Source organism: Siphateles boraxobius, unplaced genomic scaffold (genome assembly GCF_051911475.1).
Source record: "Siphateles boraxobius isolate OS27281-9 unplaced genomic scaffold, OSU_SipBor_1 7, whole genome shotgun sequence".
Taxonomy (NCBI): Eukaryota; Metazoa; Chordata; class Actinopteri; order Cypriniformes; family Leuciscidae; genus Siphateles; species Siphateles boraxobius.
This window is the reverse complement of record NW_027509197.1, coordinates 18305220-18317732: the sequence shown is the minus strand read 5'-3', so window position 1 is coordinate 18317732 and position 12513 is coordinate 18305220. Positions and strand designations below refer to the sequence as shown.

The 12513-nt window shown below is 37.6% G+C and overlaps 1 protein-coding gene across 3 annotated transcripts; it reads left to right on the top strand.

The window, feature by feature from the left end:
* The first annotated feature begins 1840 nt into the window (after positions 1-1840).
* serpine3 (serpin peptidase inhibitor, clade E (nexin, plasminogen activator inhibitor type 1), member 3) lies at positions 1841-7020 on the top strand. 3 transcript variants are annotated; one of them, XM_077216632.1, is made up of 9 exons: positions 1841-2068; positions 3087-3368; positions 3519-3752; positions 4603-4833; positions 4948-5146; positions 5227-5327; positions 5464-5550; positions 6237-6320; positions 6755-7020. In XM_077216632.1, the coding sequence occupies exons 2-9, from the start codon at positions 3104-3106 to the stop codon at positions 6802-6804; spliced, it is 1251 nt and encodes a 416-aa protein (XP_077072747.1). In that variant the 5' UTR covers positions 1841-2068; positions 3087-3103; the 3' UTR covers positions 6805-7020. The 3 variants fall into 3 exon arrangements, with proteins under 3 accessions (XP_077072747.1, XP_077072746.1, XP_077072745.1); XM_077216631.1 differs by lacking the exon at positions 1841-2068 and having other exon boundaries at positions 3053-3368; positions 4969-5146; positions 6755-7009; XM_077216630.1 differs by lacking the exon at positions 1841-2068 and having other exon boundaries at positions 3056-3368.
* Positions 7021-12513: the final 5493 nt, after the last annotated feature.

Below are 12513 nucleotides of genomic sequence, written 5' to 3'. Positions count from 1 at the left end.
TCCCGTGCTGTAGCCGGAAAAGGTAAACAATGTCCAGGTGGGAGGAGCGTTGATCATGTGCGACGAGTTATGATCAGAGTTGCTTACAAGTGAAGAAGAAATGGTTCGTGTTTTTGCCTTTCCGAATTGTGGCAACAGAATGCGAAAATATAAGAGCTTAAATTTTCATCGTCTTCCTTTTCATGACCTCGAGATTCTGCAGTTGTGGCTAGTTGTACTTCAACTTGATGTGCAAACTCCCGTAGAAGTACTACGCTCTAAAGATTACCGCATTTGCAGCAAACACTTTGACAAGGATGACTACGCAACACAGCGGGGCCGTTTGAAGAAAAATGCCATTCCATGTACGAAGACGGGTGCAACCACTGTGGAGGTATGTAACATTTATTTATCCTTCCATTTGGGCACACACGGCATGAGGAGAGATGTGCATGAATGTTTTTGTAGTCTTATTTACAAAGCTTTAATTATTTCACTAGCTTCTTCGACTTGAATTGTAATTGTATTGTAATTGTATTCGCTGCAAATGCAGTAATCTTTAGCGCGTAGTACTTCTACGGGAGTTTGCACATCAAGTTGAAGTACTAGCCACAACTGCAGAATCTCGAGGTCATGAAAAGGAAGACGATGAAAATTTAAGCTCTTATATTTTCGCATTCTGTTGCCACAATTCGGAAAGGCACAAACACGAACCATTTCTTCTTCACTTGTAAGCAACTCTGATCTTAACTCGTCGCACATGATCAACGCTCCTCCCACCTGGACATTGTTTACCTTTTCCGGCTACAGCACGGGACTGCAGCGCGAGACTACAGCTTGCCGTCTAAAAGACTATTTAGGTGAGTTGAAACAATGGCTAAGTTGCTAAACGCATCTTGTTCACATGTAGGGTCCCTGTTCATGTTGGACAGACATTTTAATTGCATTTTGTGTCTGTTAAGAGGCTCAAAAACGCTCTTTATGTCCATGCCCCCATAGCTGCCGTTTTAGCTGGGTGGGAGCTCTGGGCATTCGCGGTCGCAGCTCCGCGTAGCAAGCACCAATCCGGTTCGTTTTTTTTTCTATAGTCAGTACTCACAAAGGTCTAACGATCAAGATTAACTTAAAAATTGCCCGGAGTTCTCCTTTAAGCTCTGACCGCAGTTCTTTATTTGAGTCCAACCAAGTTCAAACACCATGAAACGCTCCATTAACGTACGGATCTCTGAAGCACTGCCAACGGGACATTAAATAGGGAAGTGTCTGTCCGAGCTCCCAACATGTTTTGCTTGGGAACGCAAATATCTACGAGCGAACGCAAAAGTTTTGCATGGGAACGCAAATAACTTTGCGATGGAACGCAAAAGTTTTGCGTGGGAACGCAAATATGTTTACGAGGGAACGCAAAAGATTTGAAAAAAAAAAAATTCTCCCATCCTATTTTTTCCACCAACACGTCCCTTTAGGTGCTCCGTATAATTATGCCTAATAATAGTAGGCTATAGTAAATACGTAGCCTACCAAGGACACATTAAAATAAAGTGTTACCGAAGTGTTTAAAAACAAATGGCCAAGCACTTGCAGAGGTTAACAGTAAACGTCACAGCGTGCATTAGGCTACTGAGAATATTAAATAGCATCTCATGCAAAAATGCTGATGCAGCATGTTTGCCATGTGTTCCTGTGCAGCTGGGATGGGGTTTGTCAGTCCATCAAAAGAATAAGCTGCTTTTGTAATGACTTTCTCTCTCTATTATATGTGCGCGCGCGCGCGCCTTCTTTTCGAGTGCGGATTTGCTGGTCGGGCGCATGCCTCCCTCTGCCTGGCTCCTTATAGTGCCGGGCGGGAGGCAGGAATTCTGACCGAGTGGTACGGACATCGCCGCCAGATACCACAAACACGGAGCTCTCCCTTTAAACAAGGTCTCATGATCGACAACTCTTTCAATCAGTTGTCCTGGCGTGGAGGATCAAGGCGTACGCACGTCTTCCTTCACTTAAAGCAAAGCGCATGTGTGACAGTGACAGTGGAACTGAACATCAGCATCTGACACTCAACTCAAGGAATCCACAGACGACGAGCCGGCATGTAAGAAGTTGTATTAAATATTTTAATTCAGTTAGGCCTAGGCTATATACTTTACTTTTAATTAAATAGATTTTGATAAATCAATCTATTTAAATGTAATAAAGATTTCTGTTCATATGTTTAATTGAACAATTTCTGTATTGTAGTTGATGCTCTGCATATTTTTGTGTGTGTGTGTTTTAATTAATATGAATGCACTGGACTTAAAGGGACTTATAGTTAAAGTTCACCCAAATATGCCAATTTCCATAATTTACTCACCCTCATTTTGTTCCAAACCTGATATCAGATAAACATAGAAGATATTTTGAGAAATGTCTTGGTATCCTTTTCTCCATACAAATCAATGGTCACAAAAACCAACATTCTTCAAAATATCTTCTTTTGTGATCTGCAGAAGAAAGTCATGTTTTGGAATGGCATGAGGGTGAGTAAAATATTGCAGAATGTAAGATTAACCAAACTGCTACTGAAAAGTGGGTGATAGTAGAAATTTATTTTTCATTAATCAATCATCATCATAGGCCTAATATAAAAATTAAAAAAAACACTTGAAAAATCATTGAACAGCTCTTTCAGCTAACAACCAGACTGAAATATACCAAATTATTTCAACAAATTATACATTTTGCTGTTTGGTAACTTTTTTTTAACTGGTTTTATGCTCACAATATGATTTGCCCTGAATCAAGGTTTACAACAATTTATATAAAATAGATTTGTAACTTTGTCCAGTGTATGTTACTGAATACATGATCTATCGTGCATTCTTTGGTTGTCCTGTAAAATGCCTTCACTGTAAAACAATTATATGATCAATAAGTTATAACAACATGTTTTTACATGGTTAAACAATTTAAAAAAAAGTATAAGTTATGCAAGATTCAACTCATCTTTTTAAAGTAAGTTTAATGCAATTTAAGTTGATATTACTTAAACATCCAAGTTGATTGTACTTAAAAATTTAAGGTGGCAACTTTTTTTTTGTACAGTGATCCTGTTGGTTTTATGTTTGCAGATTTTGACCTGTTGATCATGCATCAGCTGTCTGTGATTTCCCTATTGGTCTGTCTGTGGCTGTTGGAGCGCTGCCATGGCAACAGAAGCTTGGGCAACAGCCTCAATGATCTACACACTCAATTTGGTGTCAGTCTCTACCAAACGCTCACAGAGACAGAGAACAACTCCAACCTGATCGTGTCTCCAGCCAGCGTCTCATTGTGTCTGGGACTTCTGCAACTAGGTGCCAGGGGCAACACTTTAGCACAGCTTGAGGGAACTCTGGGATATGATGTCAATGGTAAGTGTAAACTAGCAACACACTTGTAATCTGCATGTTGGTGTCCCAAACAATTAGTGCAAAATCTAAATCAGCAATGCCTGACAACCTGCCTACCTTTGTCCAATACTTGAAGAGGAAACGTATGATGATACAATGATCTTCTCGTAGATGCTCGTGTACAGGACATGTTGTCTCGGCCACAAGGAGACCTGGGTAATTCCAGTGATGGGGTGCGCCTTCAGCTTGCCAATGCCTTATTTGTCCAGAGTGGTGTGAAACTCCTGCCAGAATTTACCAAGCATGCCTTGGGATGGGGTAACAGTAGTCTACTGAGTGTAAACTTCAGTAATCCCAACTACACTCATAGTCGGCTACAGCAATGGGCACGTCACCAGAGAAAAGGTGAGTGCCGTGACCCTAAAACCACTAGGATCATCATGATTTATATTTAAAATGTCTTTAAGTGATAAATAAGGCATATAAAAAGATTTAGGATCTTTGTAAATGAAAAAAAAAAAAAAAAAAAAAATATATATATATATATATTGCTATAATTATATAGTTTTGTAAATATATATTATGCAAAATTAAATACTGATTTGAATTTAAATACAATTACGACTTAAAAATATATAATTATAGAAATATACATTGTCATATTAAATATTGATTTGAATTTAAATATAAGTATATATACAAATATAATTATGTAAATTAATATAGTACATAAAATTAAATATTGATTTGAAGATAGATACAATTATGACTTTCAATTATAATTTTGTAAATATGTATTATGTAAAGGTAAATATCGATTAGAGTTTAAATATAAGTATTATGCAATATAGTATGTCAAATTTGATTTTGATTAGAACTAAAATATAATTATGATTTCAAAATATAATAATGTAGAAATAAATTATGTAAAATTAACACTGATTTGAATTTAAATATAAGTATGAATTAATGTAAATGTATTTGATGTAAAAGTAAATTTTTATTTGAATTTAAGTGATTATATTTTCAATAATAATTATGACTTTAAAAATATAATTATGTAAATATATGTGATGTCAAATTAAATATTTAATTATAATTTAAATGATTAATTATCATTAATCATTAAATTGACTTTCTAATATAATTATGTAAATATGATGTAAAACTAGATATTAATTTCCATTGAAATAGTTTTATTACACATGACAGTAGTGTAGTTTTTTAAGTTATGTAATTATTATGATTTCTAAAGCGGATGACCATCTCCAGACAAGAGCGGAGCAGCTTGGTTCCGGTGAGGCCCAGGAAGAGGCCTCCGGGCGAGACAGTTTGCTGCACATTGCTCTTCTGAGCACGGTGGTGTTCCATGGTGCCTGGCAGAAACAATTTCTCTTCACTGAGACTCAGAACCTGCCCTTCACCCTCTCAGACGGCAGCACAGTCAAAGTGCCCATGATGTACCAGTCAACCGAAGTCAATTTTGGTAAGGGAAAGGAACAAAACAAACAGTTAGATGGAAGCCTATCAGAATTATATTATAGGTTTATTTCTTTTTTTTAAAGAAAGTTCCCTAGCTTTATCTGTCCACCTGTCTCAGGGCATTTCCGACTGCCTTCAGAGCAGGAATACTCTGTGCTGGAGCTGCCATACCTGGATCGCTCCCTCAGGCTACTGGTGGCGTTACCTGGTGACCGGAAAACCCCTCTGTCACAGCTGGAAAAGCAGCTCACGGCCCGAGCTGTGGGGCTGTGGGATACTGGATTGAGGCGCACTAAGATGGATATATTTCTGCCCAGGTAACGTTAACAAATATTTGATGCAGTTGGGATTCAAGATAAATAATATTATTTATATCCAGGTCTTGTCTGTATTTCAGGTTTAAGATGCAGAGCAGGTTCAATCTGAAGCCTGTCCTTCAATCTCTCGGTATCTCTGATGTCTTCAGTCCCTCAGCTGCTGATTTTAGGGGCATCTCAGGTAGAATAGGGGGACTGAAAACAGTTTAAACCAATCACAGATGCGGAGAACATCACAGATATTATCTTCAGTTGAACTCAGTGATTCCAAGTTTTTCTCACTCTGTGAAGATTAAACATGTGTAATATGTCTACAGATGGGGAAGGGCTTTTTGTATCAGAGGCTTTCCATGAGGCAAGAATAGAGGTGACAGAGGAAGGGACAAAAGCAGCTTCAGCAACAGGTATGTGATATTTTGCTTGCTGAAAAGGATTAGTAAGGAATTAAAAATATTAGAAATGTTTCGGAATACCTCTAGATATCAAGTACTGTTTGTTTGTTAATGAAGACTGATCCGATCCTACGGTTACATGCCAGCATCATATTAGAGAACTGGAGACATTGCGGTTTCTAATAGAAGTCATGTTACACCTGGAAAGTCACGATAAAGTGGATTGGAAGTAGTGGCAGATCTTTTCTTCTGTATTGTGATGTACATCCAAGAGTAACGGATTATTGGGTGAAAAAATGTATGACAGGGACTTGCTTCTATGGTTTTACTGCACTAAATATTTAGAGGAGTATTTTGTTTCCCCTGAAGATTGAGTTGTGACATTTTGATGAAAAATTCCAAAGTCATACACCGTGAGATCAATGACATCCATTTAGAAAATAGGGTGAATTTTCCTTGTTTATCTTTTACAAGAGGACAGAGATGATTGTAATTTATTGACAGACCTGATTTTTTTTACTTTAAGATGTAAGGTCTGTTTTATATACTCAACAAAGCTACTCCCTGAGATGAGTGTGTGTGTACCTGCTTGAGAATCAGTTGTAGTCAACAGATGGGATATAGTTGAACAGTCTGATCAAGCTGTGAATCCACTGGGAAACAATGACAGAACTTTCTTTCTCCATCTTTCTTTTTAGCGATGGTGCTACTGAAAAGATCCCGTTCAGCAGTTTTTAAAGCAGATCGACCATTTCTCTTTATCTTGCGACAGATCAATACAGGTAAATACTAGAAACTGTAATTAGTATTCATGGCTTTTTTTTTCATATTCAATAAAAAATACAGTAAAAAACAATAATATTGTGGAACTATTATAATTTAAAATACATTTCTATTTGAATATATTTTAAAATGTAATTTAGTACATTAAATTTAAATGTGATGGCTAAGCTAAATTTTCAACTCCAGTCTTCAGTGTCACATGATCCTTCTGAAATCATTCTTATGCGAATTTAGAGCTCAATAAACATTGCTTTTTAAAAATAATTTATAATATTTTTTCCCCACATTCTTCGATTAATAGTATAACAGAATTTATATTTGTAACATTGTAAATGTTTTTAGTTTAATGAGTCCTTGATGAATAAAAGTATTAATTTCTTTCATAACAAATCTTACCGTTTTGAACATTGATTTGTGGGCTTTTATTCCACAGGTTCGTTGCTGTTTATAGGTCGGGTTCTGAATCCAGCTGAGATGTCTTGAGAAGATCCATGCAATCTGCAACTTCTCAAATTATGAACACACACACTTGGCAAAATCATACAAATGTATATTAACATGACTCCACACACCCCCCTCCTCCTTTATGGTTGGAATATTTGAGGACCGTTAGGAGGGTCCGCTGACACTTAAGGAAGAGGGACGAGACTTTTGTACATATCTGTAAATAAAATTTTATTACATCAGGGTTTTTTTGCACTTCACAGCGTCTGCTGTCATTTTTCCCCCCTCTGCCATCGATTTATTTCTTCGTTTCTGATGGAAATGTTTGTTTACCATCAGTTACTAATTTCATAATTGCAGTTTTTTTTAGTTTTTTTTTTACTTTAAGCCAAAGTAAATTTAAGATGCAAAAATATAACATCAAAGTAACTAAATCCCAATAGGATTGCAAATTCACATGGGAGTTGAATTTCAGAAATAAAAGAGCTCTGACCATCAAGATACACCGTGCATTCCTAATTTTCCCCGCCAGCGTTTATGAAAAAAATTGCCAGCCACCGCCAGCATTTTTTTTATCATTTTGACAAGTTTCATGGCCGCCAGAACATTTTGAATGAATATCTGAAAATGCAATGAGTCAAAGGAGAGAACAGACTCGATTTAAAAATAATAATAATAATAATAAAATAAATTATGCATTATTTTTTTCAATCAACATTGAACGTGGGCAAATTTAATTAAAAAATAAAAAGATAATTGAGCAAAAACCTGAGAAAATCACATTTTTGTCATAGACTACGTCTGGATGAGATTCACAACTATGATCAAAACATTATAGATGGAGTAAATCGAGTCCCTCAACACCCCCTAAAGCTGTACAGTCCTACTCGTCCCGGGTCAAACTTCCCTTCAATAACATTCGGCAGTTGTGATTTATATGCTGTTTAATGTTGATGATGGCGTTCTTTCCATGGTTCTTTCCCATATTATCCACTTTATTCTGCTCTAAACAATGCGCGCCGCCATGACGACGACTCCGGTTGCCTACTTCCGGTTCGTACTGTATTAGCAGTGAGAGAATGAGTTCAGGCTCTACATGTGCTGTTGTAGGTTGTTTTAACAATTCAAAAAAGATAAAAAAAAATGTTTATAAACTGGGTGCTTTGAGCATAAGATAAAAAGGAGAGAATGCCTATGTCCGGTTCGTATCAGCTACATTCAATACCAGAGAGTAGACGTTTTTGGTTAGCTGCGCTAAAACTGAAGCATCCAACGAAAAAGGTGTAATACGTTACCAGTAGGGATGGGCATTTCAAGCAAAAATAATATTCGAAGATCGCTGGGTATTATGCAATTAATATTCGGGAATCTCACCCCTCCATCACATCACGCACACATGCATGTAAAGGCTATAGGCTACACACCAGAGCACAGCGGAGCAGTGTGACGCTTAAGTAAAAAAAAAAAAAAAAAAACTAAACATACGTTTTATATTTAAGTTTCACAATATAATGAGTTTAAAAAAATGATTTCATCTATGTTGATTATACGAAAAGGGAACCGCATAAGATGAGTCAGATATGATCTTAAGATGCCCAATATATCGGAAAACATTTGGAATGGCTCAGACATGATTTTGACCACTTATCAAGTTTTGTTTTGTAGAAAGCCTTTCTTTAAAGTGAATTTCGTTTAGTATAAATTGTATCTCTTTATTTTTATAAATGTTTTATCAACAAATTGCCTGGAATAATAAATAAGAAGCACAAATAGTAGATATACAGGACATGGAGGCGCGGGCGCGTGAACTGGAGCGTCTTATTAATCAACGAAACTCAGCGTATAAGTTACTTGCCTCACATACATGATAAGTATATCTATAGAAAGCTTGAAATGTGTACTTTTAAACAAAATAATTAAAACGAGCAGAAATGGGCGGCTCTGCTTATGTAGCCTATAGGTTAATTCGTATGAAGTGTGCATTTCGCTCTATATGCGCATTCACTTCTGCGAAGATGGCGAGTCAGTATCATCAAATTTATCTTTGCAGTCGACACTTACATAAAACACTAGTTATTAATAAACAATTCAAATGTTTAATGCATAATCATTACTTTTGCCGGGTTTTTTTGTGGCAAGCTAAATGCGTTCGTTGAGATGCAGAATAGGCAATATATTACGAAAACGCTCATTATGGTTTAGCATTCTCTCCCATATAGTATACATAACTTCCAACCCAACTTCAGTCGTGCACGGGCAGGGCCAGCCCTACTTATTTCACATATTTTCTAACCAGCACATCACTGTGGGCGTTCGGTGCAAGCGGCGCTTACTCTTCATAAAGCTTCGAACCGGAAAAGGATAACCGGCTTCCGGTTCAAACCCGCCATGAATCATGGGTAAATTCGCTAAAAACAGGTGGATATCATCGCTTTTTGATCAGCTTCTTGGCCTGTGTTATATTCAAAAGGTTCAGTACTCTTTAAGATGATGTCATAGCGTCCCCTACCGAATAAAATTGAAAAAACATGGAAAGGGGTCAAATTCCGTCAATGGCGGGAAAAGGAGTTAATTTACAGTTTAGCAGTCACAAGTAAAAGATACCAAGGGGAATAAACTAGGCTAGCATTCCACATGAAAAATGCATTACCTCAAACATAGATAACAGATTATGTAGTCCTACTTTTGATGGTCTCAGATTTGGAGCTCAAGTCACATTGTCTACTAATGAATAACTCTGGGAGTTTTAGTTCGAGATCTCACAAATTTCAATAATTAGATACATATGTTGCATATATTCTACCCGTGAATTTAACTTAAAGGCAGGGTAGGTAGAATTCCCCAAAAATACTTTTTTCTGTCTGTCTTTATATATCAATGCATAATTAAAATGTAAGTAATCTGGAAAAGAAATGATAAAAATCAAGTGTCTAGTCCTCTCAGGCCTGCAATAAACACAGCTCATTATTCCATTAACTCCCACCCCCACCCTTCTCGGCTCCTTCCAAAGCCACGCCCCCAAAACACATGACCGCGCGATCCCGGGCTACGCTCAGCTGGAAGAAACCACTTTTCGATGGCGTGGACGTTGATATGTCTTTCTCATAACTATAAAAACAAGCAAATCACCATAACAGTTAAATCACCACATTTTTTAAATGTATTGTTTACAGATAAACCGAGTAACATACACTCAAACACATTCTCACAACTGCATTGCAGACACAAGATAATATAACACACACACAACATATATTGTATAACACATACAGATACAACATAAAGACATAGGTAAACATATGTAGAGCATATAACAAACCAAACGTGAAAAAACAGAGCAGGTAGAATTCACGGTGAACATAGGAACAAAGTTTAGGCAGAGGGTAAAGCTAGGTATAAAAACAGATCCCCTAAACTTTTTAGGGGTTAGTTCACCCAAAAATGAAAATTAAGTCATTAATTACTCACCCCCATGCTGTACCAACCCTGTAAGACCTTCGTTCATCTTCGGAACACAAATGAAGATATTTTTGATTAAATCTGAGAGGTGCATCACTGCTACATAGGCTGCCTAAGGGAATGAAACTTGACGGCCCAGAAAGTCATTAAAGAACATGTTTAAATATTCCATGTGCCTACAGTGGCTCAACTATAAGTTTATCAAGCGACGAGACTACTTTTTTTCCGAAAAAAACCCCATAAATAACGACTTTATTCGACTATTCCTTTTCTTCCTTGTGGGCCTGAGACGAGAGTTCAAGAGATTTCCACGACACATGCGCGAGAACTGAACAAGAAGTATTAGAAGAAGAACGTCCTCTTCTCAGTTCTCGCGCATGCGTCGTGGAAATCTCTTGAACTCTCGTCCGAAGATGAACGAAGGTCTTACGGGGTTGGTACAGGATGGGGGTGAGTAATTAATGACTTAATTTTCATTTTTGGGTGAACTAACCCTTTAACCTAAAGTTAGATTTGGCGAAATTAAACAAAACAGCTTTTAACTGCAGATAGGCCTACGTATTGCTTATTTATCGTCTCAACCCTGGCTCACTAACAGTAACGTTATACCAGTTGACACCAAAGTTACACTGTCATAGCTAAGCCAGTGTAACGTTAGTTATGCTACGTAACTTAGGTAGCTATATTAGGTAGCTACGTGTGCTAGTGATACATGCTTCATGAAAAAATAAATGCCATCAAAATGAAAACAGCAAGATTACCTGTCCAGCAGAAATAAAGCCATCATGGAGTCACTTTTCAGCCCCTTGAGATCCCTCAGTTGTCGCCACCACTGGAAAGCCACGCCGATATTGACTCTCGTATGATTTCTTGATTTATCCAAAGACTTTTTGTTCATAGCCTTTGCAAATACTGTCTTCCTTTTTTTTTACTTGTTTGACTTCGCTGCCTCTATTCGTTCGGTTCACATGACGTCACTGTAGCTTTACGCCGCCATCTTGACGACCGACGGTCTCAGTAATGCCTGCAACATGTTGTGCAGTTGGCTGCAACAACAGCCGAAAGAGGAACGCCGAACTGGTATATTATTCTATACCAAAATAAAAGGTTAGAAGAAATGTCTCGTATTGTATAAATTTCTCATATTGTATCATGTCTCATCTTTCTGTGCGCAGCCGACCCGAAGCGTGCAGCCATAGAGCCAGCGCGTATAGGGTACGAGTAATGAATTGAGCTCTGTTTCGCGTCTGAATGGACAAATACACACAACATTATGTTTAAATGTCCGTTTTGGAGAGTATTCACGTAAAATATGTCGGTTATGTGATAAACCGAGTTGTCATCCAGTCTCTTTGGTAGAGAGGAGACGAGGAGAACAAAGCATGCAAATGGCAATTATCGCGGCCGGAAAAATTATCGACCTAATTTTTTTAATCGTGCGATTAATTGATTTATTGACTATCGCGACAGCCCTAATCCAGATTAATGAAAGCTAGCCGCGAGCCGTGGCTAACAGCTGGCAAGCTACCGGAGCCACTTAACTAGCTAACAACTCGTTACCTAGTCAGAGCAAACTACCACGAAAATCATACATTTGAATTTTTTTTTATAATACCAACATTTTCCATAATTAAATATAAATCCTTGGTGGCCAAGTGCCGCACTTTTACGTCTTTTACCCATCCAGCAACAGCTGATACGCGTCTGTACTCTTGAAAGCCTGCAAGCGATCCATGGGGAGGGGTTATGCACAAGATAAATATATACATTATTATATTATATATATATCATGGAAGGCAAATTGGGGCAAGTCTGGGGCAGATAATAAAGGACAAAAGAAAACTGGGGGTAACAAATAAGGGTCGGAGCCTAAAATTAAAATTGTATCCATCTCTGTCTTTCTCTCTCATTCAAACGGGCAGTTTGGGCGGCCATACCGGGCGAGATCGGTCGTCAATATGGCGGCGTTCTATTTCTAGTGACATAGGTGGCATCCATGGTAGCGAGGGACAGTGAAAGTCGCCCCAGCCAATCATTTCTTTCGCCCCGAATGGAATAATGAGCTGTGTTTATTAAAGTCCTGAGAGGACTACAGACACTCGATTTTTATAATTTCTTTTCCAGAGTACTTAAATTTTTATTATGCATTGATATATAAAGACAGTTTAAACAAATTTGGAAAAAAGTATTTTTGGGGAATTCTACCTACCCTGCATTTACGATCCGTGGTTAATCGATAGAGAAAAAAACAAACAAAAAACATTGCAATGAGCCACTTGAACGCTTCCC